The sequence below is a fragment of the Battus philenor genome, unplaced genomic scaffold, assembly GCF_028537555.1.
Source record: "Battus philenor isolate CCGP_79_NKW_IND1 unplaced genomic scaffold, ilBatPhil1.0.hap1 SCAF_6, whole genome shotgun sequence".
Lineage (NCBI taxonomy): Eukaryota > Metazoa > Arthropoda > Insecta > Lepidoptera > Papilionidae > Battus > Battus philenor.
In genome coordinates, this window is record NW_027181726.1 from 6,332,397 (window position 1) to 6,346,844 (window position 14,448).

The 14,448-nt window shown below is 32.3% G+C and overlaps 1 protein-coding gene across 1 annotated transcript in view; it reads left to right on the forward strand.

Annotated features, from left to right (window-relative positions):
* The first annotated feature begins 2,860 nt into the window (after positions 1-2,860).
* Positions 2,861-14,448, forward strand: part of Sarm (sterile alpha and armadillo motif) — a 67,271-nt gene continuing 55,683 nt past the window's right edge. Inside the window, exon 1 of the mRNA XM_068773245.1 lies at positions 2,861-3,411. Coding sequence (XP_068629346.1) covers positions 3,091-3,411 — 321 coding nt within the window. The 5' untranslated portion in view covers positions 2,861-3,090. The remainder of the gene's footprint in view (positions 3,412-14,448) is intronic.

Genomic DNA, 14,448 nt, shown 5'->3' on the forward strand with positions numbered 1-14,448 from the left:
AGAAAAGTTAGAAAAAGCTTTCTCTATTTCTAGCCTATTGATATATCGACTAGGCACGTTCATAAAATTTTTCTCAAGAAATTTTAATAATTAAGGTTTGAAAAACTATGGATGACTTTATATGTCATACAGAGAACAGCTTTCGTAAGCCGTAAAACATTGCCTTAATATTTAAAATTACATCATGATGTATGCACTCCCATTCATCAACTACGCTTTGAGCCCTTTCATTACGGAGCCGTGCCCTGTAATACTTGTAGGTTGTTATTACGTTACGGTGTGAGGGGGTGACGACACGAAAGCACGTTAAAAGCTCGCCCGACGTGCCCCAGTTACACCAGCACGAGCTCCGTCCCATCCGACGTTACGACATCGGATTGTGACCGCAATCGTCTGCCATGCAATACCATCCGAATAAAACGGGCATATGTTTTGAGCGCGCTATTTTTGTGACACATTTTTCACTGTTTTAAATTATATTATGCATGAAGTAAGCCAACAAATATTTTAATTAACGATTGATATTATTAATTATGTACATATTCGTTTATTTATACAAATAGTTATTAAACAAAAGCTTGTAAACAAACTATTACAGTGTGATGAATTTTTAGGTGTTAATCGTCATCATTTTAGCTATAGGACGTCCAATGTTGGATAAATGCCTCCCCTATAGTTTTCCAATAGGACCGGTTGGAAGCGACAAGCATCCAGCGTCTTTTAAAGAACTTAACAAATTCGTCAGGAGGACACCTGCTGTCCGGCCTGAAACTAGCGTCTCCCAACGTCCTTAATATAGTGATATAAAGCTAAGGAATGATTCGCTCCAATAATGTAATAAAGGTAATGTAAAAGTGACCTCGAAAAAAACCCGTTTGTGTTTATTGTGGGCTCTTCTCAGAACAGAGCGTTAGGAGCCTTTGTAACTTTAAGTTGAAGTATACCTTTATGGGAGAATTCAATCATATTCCAGTTTCTATCAAATTTAACTTCTTCAGCATATTTCTAATGACATATGGATGTATATGATTGTATGTAGATAATAATATGAGTAAATAAATAAACATTAGTAACATAATTTATTAAAAAAAATTCTATCACTATTTGTCTATACAACTTTGGAAAAAACTCATTGCTATTGCAAAAAGTTGTAAAAATATTTACATAATAGATCACAAAACTCACTGAGTTGAGGGCTTGATGGAACCAAACGGTTTTTCGCCACGTATTTTAAGTCAAATATATTTTACTACATTTTTAATTTTCTGACAAGCTTACACAACTATTTTTTTCCGAAAAGAAAGGATTCTTTATTCAGAAGAATATAATTCGCCCTTTCAACCCAAACGCCCAGAGGTATACCATATATAGGGGGATATATAATAATCGTCACGCTTCATAGTCGAGTTGGCGATCGCAGTGAAGTATTATAGTACGCAGAGGACGCTGTTGCTCATCTTGAGGAAACTAATTTGTGAGCAATAGCAATCCTTTGTACTTTGCACAAAGAATGAATTTTATAAGATTGTATACCAGGAATAGAACCCGCGAACTATGATGGCATGTCTCAGTCCTCTACCACTGGTCATAATATACTTTTAATGTTAATGCCTCACATTTTTTTTTATTAAAAATATGTGATCAAAGAAATCTTAAACTCTCAACTTTAATTTAGAAACTACTCAATAATTTTGCTATATCACGTCACTAAGGAAGCATGGTCGAGTTACCACGCGTTTTTTTACCATAAAACGTGGTATAAGTCTACTTATTCTGGACCTAGAGTGCATACTATTTACACGTAATATTGTATTTTAAATTAACATTTGTTTACATATAGTTTTATTTGCTAACAGCGACATTGTTTTAGAGGATATTGTGTGCCCTTGAAACGTGAGTGTGTTGCTAAGTGGTACTGTGTATTCATTCAATACTTAATTGTGTACATGTAATTTCGAAGACTGTTCGTGTTACAAATATAAAATCATTAATTTAAACTTCGAATATCATAAATTGTACTCAAAAAAAAATTGCGTTTTTAATAGATCCAAATGAGATTGAAAAATTGATATCAATACGATTTTTATTGCGTTAATAATTTTATGGAAAAGTAAATAAACATAAAATGAAATGACATTCCTATCGTTTTATTTAGGATTGCGTGTTTTGACATTTATTTATATTCATAAATCGATCACTGTGCCTTTTTTATTTATTTTAAAACACACCAATGGTAAATTTGTTCAATGTTATAAATAAAAAGATAGACATCAAAATAATCTTAAATGTTTGTAAGATATAATTATAAAATCTTTAAGCTGTCTTACAATGTTTCGATTTAATAGTTTTATAATAATGCATGTTATGTATGCTTTATAATAATGCATACGGGTATCGTTAAAATTTCCAGTTTTAGTTTACACTCTGTATTCGACGCGCACGGCCCGTGCATCGCTATCAAGCTCGCGGCCACGATAACGCGCAAACAGAGCGCGCGAACTCCGCGTCGCGTCAACAGTGTTTCCGCGAGTGACATTTACACTGTATTGTGTTTACGGTTCAATTCAACAATGTGGATTGAAACATCTGGTTGCTATTGGTAACGCGGTTCCCGTGGCAGCGGATCGTACACATCGCGCAATCGATAAGCCTTCGGCGGTAGGCATCGCTGCGTTCATAGCGGTCGTACCGAAGTAAACGAGCAGTGCTCATTGCGGTCGCAGCGGAGTGTAGCAGCGCTTATTGCGGCCGTAGCGGAGCGTACGAGCAGCGCGTTCGGCCAGCAGCGGGAACAATGAGTGCGCCTTGACCTTGCGGTGCGCGGGGGCAGAGGAGCGATGACGCCAGCGCGGCCGGCACGCGGCCCGGCTTTCGGGTGAGATCCTTCGCGGACGGCATCCGCGTAATCGGCGGTCAGCGCGATTCAGAAGTTCGCGTCGAAAATATCGTACCGGGTGGGCGCCGCGACGCCGGGGATACACGAGCCGAGCTCATTCCGCGAGCCGGCGCCGACGCCGACGCGCCTCGAACGACCGACCGACCGAGCCGAATCCCGTCGACCCAGGAATCGCGACATGCTCGCACCTCGACATGGGTAATGTGCAGTGCTGCGCCAACGACCGTTTTCAAGAAGGCAAACCGCCTAAGAAATCAAAGAGCAAAGGCAATAAGAAGAAACATCCGAAAAATTCAAGTGAAAAGACTAACGGGGTGGGTGGTGACAACGGAGGTGTTCGCAAAGTGGTAACCGTGGCGGAAGAGGCCACCGAGCGAGCCGCGCCGACGGCGGCGTTGGCGCAGGCCCCGCCGTCGACCGACCCGGAACCCAGTGTACCAATCAGCAGCACCACGGAGACAGATGGACCGCGTGTCGAGAGCATGGCGTCTGCAAGGGAACGTTTCTTTGGCCAGGTAAGAAAACATTTATTTTAACCGAACGCACTTCTCTAAAACAGGAACAAGAATGAAACCGCTTTGCGGAACGACCTAATCCCCTTATCGTATCGTAACGAATCGGTCTGCCTCGCCATAATGCCGTTGCTTCTCAAAATCGACTTCGTATACCTTTCGTTTGATTGAAGAGTTTCATTTCAGTGTATAAAACAGATGTTTGTTTACACATTACAATCGCACAGCTAATATACGCGCCGAGGCGCAGGCGGCTACGTAATGTTCTTATTATGCGCATAAAAAATTGGTTGTGAATGAATTTTTAATGAAAATCTAGCTTCATTTTTCAATTTCGAATTAATAAAATTCAAATCCAAATCCTTCAACGATTTAATTCAATGAAGCTTATATTGATACGTCGTGCTTCCAATAATATAACGTATTTAAAGGTATAAGACAAGATTTCCGCGATGATCTAATAAGCATTGATTTACTGTCAAGGATTCTGTTTACGTTTTGTGCTACAAACGATAGTTTTACAAATTACGTTACATAGTTTTTATATTTTACGATCAATTGTTTACGAATTACGCCTCTATGACATTGTTTTTATATACTGTACCAGCTTAGACAGAACATTCCATTACATCAAACACAATAAGTGATGAGATATTTGCCTGTCGGAAATGTAATATTAAAAAAATTGACTTCTTATTTTATATTAAACGATGTGGCATTCATGACCCTTTATCGAGAAATCATGAAGTTACATTATTACTCTAAAATAAAAACGGTTATTCTTTAACAGTCGCAATAATTTCACTTCACACTTTCACTGGTTTACTTCACAGGCAATGTAAATTAAAATTGTTCTCAAATATACCTAAATAATACATCCTGGGAAAAATCTATTCAAACTATACGTAACTACTACTAAACTACGTACTAAACTAAATGTAGTTAATTTACGTTTGAAATTATATTCTTATTATTATTTAATTTTATATTTATTATTATCAGAGTATTTTGGCACTATGGATAAATAAACAAAATTGAACAGTAAATTTGTTCTACTTCGCAATTTTGTTGGCGAGTTAGACATAGTCATTAAACGTTTTTTTTTATTAAAACAATATCTTTATAGGTACTGTAAGTACTGAGTCTGTGTTTGTTGTCGGGTGCGTTTGGAGTCAGCTTCAATTTGAAAGATGCCATAATAAGAGAGTCTTTTTGAAAGAGTCTCCACAGTTTGATTCTAGTGTATATCAAATTTGGCATTTGGGTTGTTTTCATGATATAAGTGGTACTTGGTAGATAATAAAAAAATTAAATGGAAAACCTTATACAATACCACTCAAATTGTACATTATCAACACTCTATACAACTTTTTTATTTTTGTTTGATATTGAATGATATTTAAAAGAACTAACCATTTATCCCGTGTTATATGTGAACGTGCCTATAATAGATTACGTTAAATATTTCAATTTCAAAGTTATTTTCACCAGTTGGACCTGTAAGACGGTATATTATTGAATTACGCAATTATCAAATCTTGCAAATTTGCAATTGGATTAGCTAACTTTGCATGTGTATGCGAGGCAAGTGCAACTGTTGCGTGAGCCTTTCGTTTTAACCATGAAAAAGAATGATCGCATGATGTCAGTTGATTAAAATTCTCCAGTTGCCCTATTTAACGTGTCAATGTTAAGTCAGGTTAGGTTAAAATTTTTGGTATCAAAGGTTGTATTTTATTTTTTTTTCTAATGTAAGGTCACTTTTTATTTGTATTATGTATAATAATCTAAATTATGTTGTATGAAATAACATAATTCTCAATTATTTATTTTAGATTCATAAACTAACTGAAGCAGTAAAAATAGTGTTTGCCTTAATTTATATACAAATTTTTAAAGTATTCGTTGATGACTATCTTAACAAAAATAATTAAAAAACACATAGGCATAATAACAATCTTCATTTTAATTATAGTAAGAAATTGATGGGAATATAAACATTTAAAATAACTTATTATGTTCCTTAAATCCCTTTTTTTAAAACTAAAACTAATTTATAAACCGAGGACCCCAGGAGTTCTACTCTAAAAGAGGTCTAGGCGCCCTCTGGTCCTTGCCACCTCAAAGCCGCGTAATCTGCAAATGCCATTTGGGCAGCAGTGACAGTTCGGTCCAAAAAAAGATGTTCTAAAGCTCTAGAACTCCGCGACCCGCCGAGCAATTTTCTGTTTTTGCTTTAATAAGTTTTTTCATCTTCATTAAGGAGAAAACGCAAAAATTGCAGAGTGACAAATGGTAAAGACGACACTTTTCTTTTTTCATTCAAACCGGATAGATATACACCATTTGTTTGATAGTCACAAACATTTGACGTCAATCAAAACCAAATAAAGGCACGTTAAGATGCACTCAAACAGAAAGTATCGTGTGCCACAAAATATTACAACGAAAATATTAATACATTATTTCTGAAGACATAAAATAGATAATAATAAACATATGCCATACGTATATATTTCTTCTTTTAGACTGCGGAAGCCCCCATTGATTTTGACATTACGAAGTCTATCGTTATAACTACATTGTTTAAAACAAAATTAAATTCATACAATATAAAATTCGAGGCCCATAATAATTTTATAAATACTTAAAGTCTTCACGAAGATGTCTTCGCGTGCACTGATGTCAATAATCAGAAACGGAAGAGAAACAAGTCGGGACACAAGTTTTTTCATTAATAGCGACCAGTTTCCTATATAGGGTTGCATTAAAACCAAAAGCGTTCCTTCTCAACAATCCACTAAGAAATTAAATAAAAAAATAATAAACGCCTGCCCATATTTGAAAGTATCGAAATTGGGATTTCAGTTTATATAATATACCTTAAAATGTTAAATATGTTTTGAGTATGAAACTTTCTTAAATAATTGAAATATGTGTATTACCAGTATGTCAAATATTAAGAAATAATTAAAAGAAATACATGCGTCGGTCTTTTTTCAACCCTGTGGATTCTTGTAGAGACCAGTATATCCAGGTAAAACAGGCAACGATACTGTAACCTGTTTATTTTTCGAACGAAGCATATGTATATATTCTGAGTATCGTTTATTCGGACAAAATTCTCGCAAAGCGCTTTTATTTCCGTATGATTTTATAAATAGAGTCAGATAGAAGTATTTATTAAAAATAGGACGTTCCCGGAATCGCCATCACTTGGAAACTCATCTTCATGGGAGGGACTTACTCACATGTCATTGACTCAGCGAGGAAAGTGACCGCCTTCCGATTTCGTCCGCGCACACGTTTCGCGCAGCTTTTGGAGCAGATCCAGCCGATTTCCCGAAATAACTTCAACTGTTCCGAGTTAGTGCAAGGTTTTATCGTTGGCCGCAAGATATTGTTCCGCTTGTTGCAACACTTTCCCAGTATACTTAAAATGTAATCAACTTGACTATAATGTCCTATTTATTTATAAACACTGCTACGCGGAACTTAACGACATGATGAATAGAGGGTGATTTATTATCGGTGTAATAGCTTTAAAGGGGGAAATTTATAGCTCATTTTCTGTTAATAAATGTATGAATCTATCCCTCAAATCAGTAAAAAAACCAATGGTTTCGGAAGTGATATATAACGTAATGATAATATATAAAAAGAATCGTTTTCAAAATTCTAATAAATACATATTAATAATTATTTATTGTTTACTTTTTGATAATAATTAGTATGTTGAATTCCACTGAAAAATATTAATTAATGTAACATATTTCAGAGTAATCACTTTATACAGTATGATTGGAAATATTCAGTATTCATCCTTTTAAAGTTTTTACACCTATGATCTAAACATTTCTATTCCGAATAAGCTAAAGAATGGTTATGATTGTTAAACGCTAAATCTTGTTCGATTTATAGTTAATCTTTAAATGTGTTGAGTATTTGTGTGTGAAGAATGGTAACCTATTGTGTGGAAAGAATAATATTCAATTGAGGTGTTAAATAAAAAAAACTGCGAGAAAAATAGCAAAAGGTAAAATATTCTTTTCAAAACAAACAACGCAATAAATTAAATATCTGCGTCTACTTGTCTAACCTTCAACGTCATTCAAAAGCAAAAATTCAAGAAAAGATCAACTTATACAGTGTATGAAGTGGAAAACTTATTTTTGCATTGGCTAAGCATCGATTTTTAAAGGTGTCTTCATTCATTCGTCTGATCAAATCAAATGCTACAATAGTCTATTAATAAAAATGAAGAGATATCTTTATTTAAACGAATGTCCCTTGCTCTTCAATGTCATGTTGTGTGGTAAGAGTTTTTGGCACGCATAAAAATTGATTGTGATCGTTCAATTTTTTATTCAATAATTATACAATTAGGTAGAGAAGTAAAATACTTTTATATAATAAAATAATGATAAGCCATAGTCTAGAACAGTAAAAATTGTTATAGTTTTTTTACTGTTTGTCAGCAAAAAACTTTTAGACTTTTACACCTATTTCCTATCAGACTTTATCAAGCGAATTTTTTTATATAAGAATACGAAAAACCAATAACTTTTACAGTATGGTCCGCACACAGAAAACAATAATTAATTTTACATATGTAGTAATCTGAATATTGTCATTACGTTAGTTATTATTATTGAAATCATTATTTTTGGGTAGGTACTATATTAATTGAAAGAAAATCAGCTGTATTTTGACCACTTTAAAGCTTTTACACCATAATTACCCTGTATTTAGTGTTTCGAAGTACAAAATCCCGCGCAGTAACTTATTTGCGCCTGTCACCTTGAGACATATGGTGGAAGAGCTGACAATATCATGTTAATTTATTAATTATGGTGCCCTTCAAGCTTGATCATGCTTAAGCAATATATCTTGGCGCCGAGCGTGCAGACAATATGGTACTCGCCTAAATGACCTTTTATAAAAACACATACGTGGTTTTTTAAATATTTACTATTAAAGATTAATTAATAAACAGTCATAGTCTTTTCTGCCGGTTAACTCACGTGAGTATGTTCATAAACATTGTACTCATAGAAAAAATATTTATCAATAAGAAATACATGTATATGGAAATAATTGTACAAGTTTTCAAGAGGTGAAGGTTTAGTTCGTTTACAGTCAATAAATGTACAATATTTACCAAAACTCAATGGTTTTAGAAATAGTACATAACGTAACGCGTGAAAAGCGTTTTAAAATTCAAATTGTCACATATTAAAATTAATCATTGTTTATTAATATCCCTGCTGACTTTGTACTGCCAGAAGTTATTTGTCTGTCGCATTACAACAGAAATAATAAATTAATGTAACACACAGGATACACAGGATGATTAAATATATGTTTGTAAAAGCTTTAACGTGTTTTGCTAACATATAAGCTATACCTTTAAAGCTTTTAAACTTAAATTCCAATCAACCAGTACAGATGAAATAAAATTATATCTCTCATAAGTTGTAATAAAATACTTCTCGTTTACATCTCTATAAACGCAATTTGATATTGCCTATTTATATGCAACAAAATTATTCTCAACTGTCAAATGTCAAATTAGACATTTCGCAGCAAAAATTATTTTATTAGTCAATATTTTTGAAGATGTCTCATACCGTGGCCTGTAATTTAAAGAATTCAATTTACAGTAATAGTCTTTTAAAATAAAATTTAATGCGTTAATATGACGAAGTTGCTTTAATTCACCTGATCATGACGTTATTGCAGTTTACTGACATAAAACACGTTTCGAGAAGTACGTAGTCAGGTTTGATTGTTTAAATAAACGTTTAGAATCCTTGACAGTTGTAACGAGATATATTATGTCAATCTACGCGTTTATGTTAAACAGTAATAATCACTGCTCCATAATAAACTTTTGCTTTACATTTGAGTTATCATGACATTTGAAAATATTATATTGAAAAGATAAATTGCGTTAATGTTATTGATGTCTTTTTGTACCTTGTTTCATTTTTATTTATTATTTTTAAATTTCTATAATTTAAGTAAAGAAAATAGAGATGAATTTCAACATTGTGGTTTTTAACGATAAAATGTCGCAATTAAAGTACTAATATAATTACAAAGATTGATAATCATATAATAATCTAATAAAACTAAAACAATTTGTATAAAATATAGATTAAAAATATTACTTGAATCTAATATTAGCCCGTAAATCTGTTTAATGTTTAATGTTCTAATTTTAAATCTTACATCATATTTTAAACATCGATAATCTAAAGGAAATATTTAATGGAATCCATTCCAATGTGTTCTTTAATATTAATTTAATTTTGTTTTAACGTAAAAATATTTACAATTTTATACAGTATATAAACTCTAGCTTACCTAGTTATAAATTGTAATGAGATAAAATTCAATTCAGTTTTATTGAGAGTCAAATAAGAGACAGATTATAATTAATTTTTAAATTATTGCGTCTTTATATATAAATTCAAATAATATTACTGAATAAAACGGGAAAAATTTACATACATCGTCTTTAATCGTTGACATTGCAATCGGTCCTAATTTAAATAATTATCATATGTTTACGGGCATTATTTAGTTTCGATACAGTTGTAAATAAGATTTACTTAAATTATCGTTTGCAGGTTATAATTGTACTCTTTTCCCCATCAAACAAACCTGTGTCTTAAACACTTGAATATATGAATAAGAAATATACAATGCTTTCCACTAAAACGAAATAGTAATTAATGTGGTATTGTACACAAGTTTTAAAAATATTAACAAACAGCTCTGTATAACCTTTAATGTCTTTGTAACACTATGACCGATGTGTTCTGTAAATTTGCTTGTAAATATATAAATAAACAGTTTTGAATTTTGATTAAGGTATTCTAATGACGTCAGCCACAACTATGAATACCCTTGAGAAATACCCTTTATAATGTTCGTCCGAAAATAATTAGTACTTAATTCCGTTGCTTTGTAATAATCGAAAGGTAATTGATCGTAATCGTCACCAGACTAAAGCCATCAAATAGACTAGACAGACAATAGCGAAGCATAACTCAGCCGGGGTCAATGGCGTGTGACGTCATACAATAATAAATAAACTTAGTATACACTATATTGATAGCAGTTACGTGAATATGCTTGGCATGCCGTTTAGCCGCACCCATGCCTTAAGAACTTCTTGAATGTTTTTTTAGAGACAGTGACCTCATACTATCTTAAAACGTTAGCAGAGTTAGACGTTTACTTCGTACGATATCTAAACAGATAAACACGTTTCGTTGTTTAATGTCAGAGATTTGCGTACGTATTTATTAATAGACGTTGTGAGTAATGGTATGGTAACTTAGATAATCGACATGTATTCGAAAAATGAGTCATCCCATGAAGATGAACTGGCTTAAACACCTAACACTGTACTAAAATTATCATAAAACATTCCACCGAAGCATTCTAGGCCACCGATACTTCATTTCGCAATTAAAAAAAAAACTTGTTAATGAACGCGGAACAACAACGTTACCAACAAAATGACAAAACTATTAACTAGTGTGTAAAATGATAAAACTATAAACACAAAAAAACTTAAACTGTGTGTAAAATATATATCAATGAGTCCATTTTTATAACAATTATAATAGCAAGCTTTTTTTTTATAAATACAGGTACAAAATTTAAGAGGTTTTTTTTTGGATTATTTTTTTTACAAATAATTCTAAATCCATTAATGTTTTATAAGTTTTAATTATGTAACTATAATTATCACGGATACGTAACATTTGATGCATAAATTATGAAAAATAAACGATAACATAACGGATAACAAAGCCCCATATGAAAATATAAAGTAAAAATGTGTTTTAAATATCAATTTTACATGACTCACAGCGGGATACGTACTGAAGAGTGAAGTTTTCACTTGGAGCCGTTACATCGCGGTGAGATGCACGCCCACATCGAAATACCGAGTCTAAATATAATTAAAATTCAAGAGAATAATGAAAACGTATGACCCACTAAGTCTAATCTTTGCGAGTGAGTCATAGTTATAATCAATTAAGCCGGAAGATGCAATAAGATTAAGTATATTTACACATAATCGTTACTCGAAACGTTATAAATTTAACGTTTATACTGTTACCACAGATTGTGGATTTGTGCCTGTATTATAATTATTTCAAACTATGCTAAAATTTATTTATTAGAAATACATATTATAATTCATACCTCATTTTTTAATATTAGCAATTAAATTCATGTAGTAATTATTCTACTCAGTTCGTTTAATAGATTTTTATATAGGACATACGTTACAAGAAATTTCAGCTTTTACGTCGTATTCGGATATGCACTGTTAATGTTAAAAATCTTAATTCTTTTTTATTTATATTAATATCAACCATCTATCAACAGGTCTTATTTTTAATCTGTGGACAAGATCTATGTCCAGCAGTAGATGGCTTAAATAATAATAATAAATTATTTATCACACAAAACTCTTGATCGGTGGTATCCTGTAATAAACTTACGTAACATTTGAGCTAATCCTTGTAAAAAAAATTACGTATAGTTGATCTTCGTTATAGTGCTACTGAAACCGCTCTATCTCGCCATAGGAAAACCTGACGAGGTGGAGGTCGAGGAAAAAGTGTTCCAGCGCCGCCGTCGCGTGCGTTGACGACGGACTAACGGAACGAAGCGATACTCCACCCCGTCTCACCGCGCATATACCCAAGGAGCGGTACTGCAGTTTCGTTAGCGTTTCAGTAATTCTACTCGTGATTGATAATGTTACTTTAAAATGTATAATTCTGTGCAACATAACATTTTAAAGCTAAAGTCTTTTTTGTTAGTGAATTTAGTAAACCTTTGCAAAATTTGCACATTTCTACTCATGTGTAAAAATGGACTATTTTCCACTAAGACAATCTATAGAAACCAACCACCGATTCAGTATTTGTTTTGAACAATTTTACAACTTGCGTATCGCCCGCTACATGGATATAGAATCCGTGTCTATAGCCAGATACTTTTATATATCATTAGGTTATTAAGTGCCCTTTAAAACTAGTAGCTTTTACAGTAGGATCCCTGATAATCTCCAGAGAGCTTCTATTGCTAGATTAAAAAGAAAAGGCAAGAAATATTTGTATGCTAAGAGATACTACACTGTAAAAGACGTCTTAAAGAGATTATTTCTTTTTGCTTCTTGGCTATTCCAATGTCTATTAACTATTTTATCTTATTTTTTTAAGGATAAAATTATGTGGTCCTGCGAAGTTTCTTTCCCCTTTCGTTTTTCTAGTCCGAATCATTTATAATCCGATAAGATGGAAGTAGTAAATTGACATAGATAAGAGATATAATCTATCGTACGTTAAATAAAAAAAATTGTACTCGAATAGTTTATGCTGTTGGCTATTTGAATATAAAAACTTCATAACTAAGGTTCAATCTTTTAGGTGTATCTTACTTCTTATCTTGTATTTTATAGCTATAATCATTTGCTGTTTGCGCATTGGTTTGCACAATTTGTTTTGGTGCGTTGTCTAAAGAAAATATCTGTTTCCATTCTATGATATAAATGCGTACGTCAAAAATAATTTCGTTGTGTATTGTTTACTTCAGTTATCATATTGCGTACATTTCTATTGTTTGAGTAATTTAACATAAATATAAATAATTTTCAATACCACTCAAATTGTTTTTAAAAGACAATCAAGATATGTTGAAAAATATATATAAATAGATATTGTATGTATAAAGAATTAATATAATTGACACATTAATAAAATCAATACAACACGGCTAAAAAGGATTTCCGTTAATTCAACACTTCACCGGAAATACTTTCACGGACATGCAGTGTGAATTTGTAATGTAACCCTTTTTCTACGAAAGTATATCAACGAAGTAACATTTAAATATTTGGTGCTTGTACAAATTACACTCCGGTCTCGACTTGTTTGAATGTACTTGTCAATTAAGTAATCACCGAATTATGCGATAATCTAGAATTGTGGAGTAAACATCTATTTGCAATTCTATTGAAAGCTTTCACGGTATTTTAAACTATACGTAAAAAAACTTTTCTACTCCTTATATAGAAGATAGTAATGGCTAATGTAACGGGCTGTTTAAATTACTATCTACATTACATTAGTCTACATTACTTACCAAGGAATGTAATGTATTTTACGTATCTTTGTTTAGGCTAACACAGAATTTAAAGGTCGTCAACCATTAAAAAAATTTATTCACTTAACTAGCCGATTACATAAAGAAAAAGACAAATAAAGAAATTATACAGATTTTGTAGATGTGAACTCTATTTACCATAAAATATAAAACAGAATCTGATTCACACTCTTTTAATAAAATTTCGCAAAATATTAAACTACGTTTTACCAAATTTAAAACATACTGTATATGAAAAATAAATTGACCAAGGAGGTATATTACTCAATAAACGAATATTAAAATAAATAGAATCCTTGCCAATGTTGTCGCTTGATTATTTTGTTTTCATTTAGGCTATATCTGTCAGAAAATGCATAAACAAAAATTAAGAAGAGAATTTTGTGAATCAATAATATTCTTGTTAAAAGTTCCAATTTTGAATAAATATGTTTTTTATCTGTGATATTTTAAAAATCGAACATTATGGATAGATTTTTTTTTATTTCATTAAAATGAACTGAAAACGCCCTTGATAGGTTCACAATTATCATTGAAATTTATTATGAAATTGAAAATTATATATACATCCGCATTGGACGTGTCGTTTGATTTATTGGAGACTGTTTCTCACTGATAACCATTTATCGGTTTGACTATTCGCTACTTTAACGTGTGTGGTCTATGTCTGTAACAACTATGTGTCAGAGTGAATGGCGTAAGTGATCTTTGACATCACAATAATAGCCCTCGAGGTTGTTTAGTGAGTACCCGTTAATCACGTTTCGACTGTGGCTTACATTATGAATATTCTTACTATTTGTAATACATACAAAAATCTAGCGTAATTTATGTTAAACG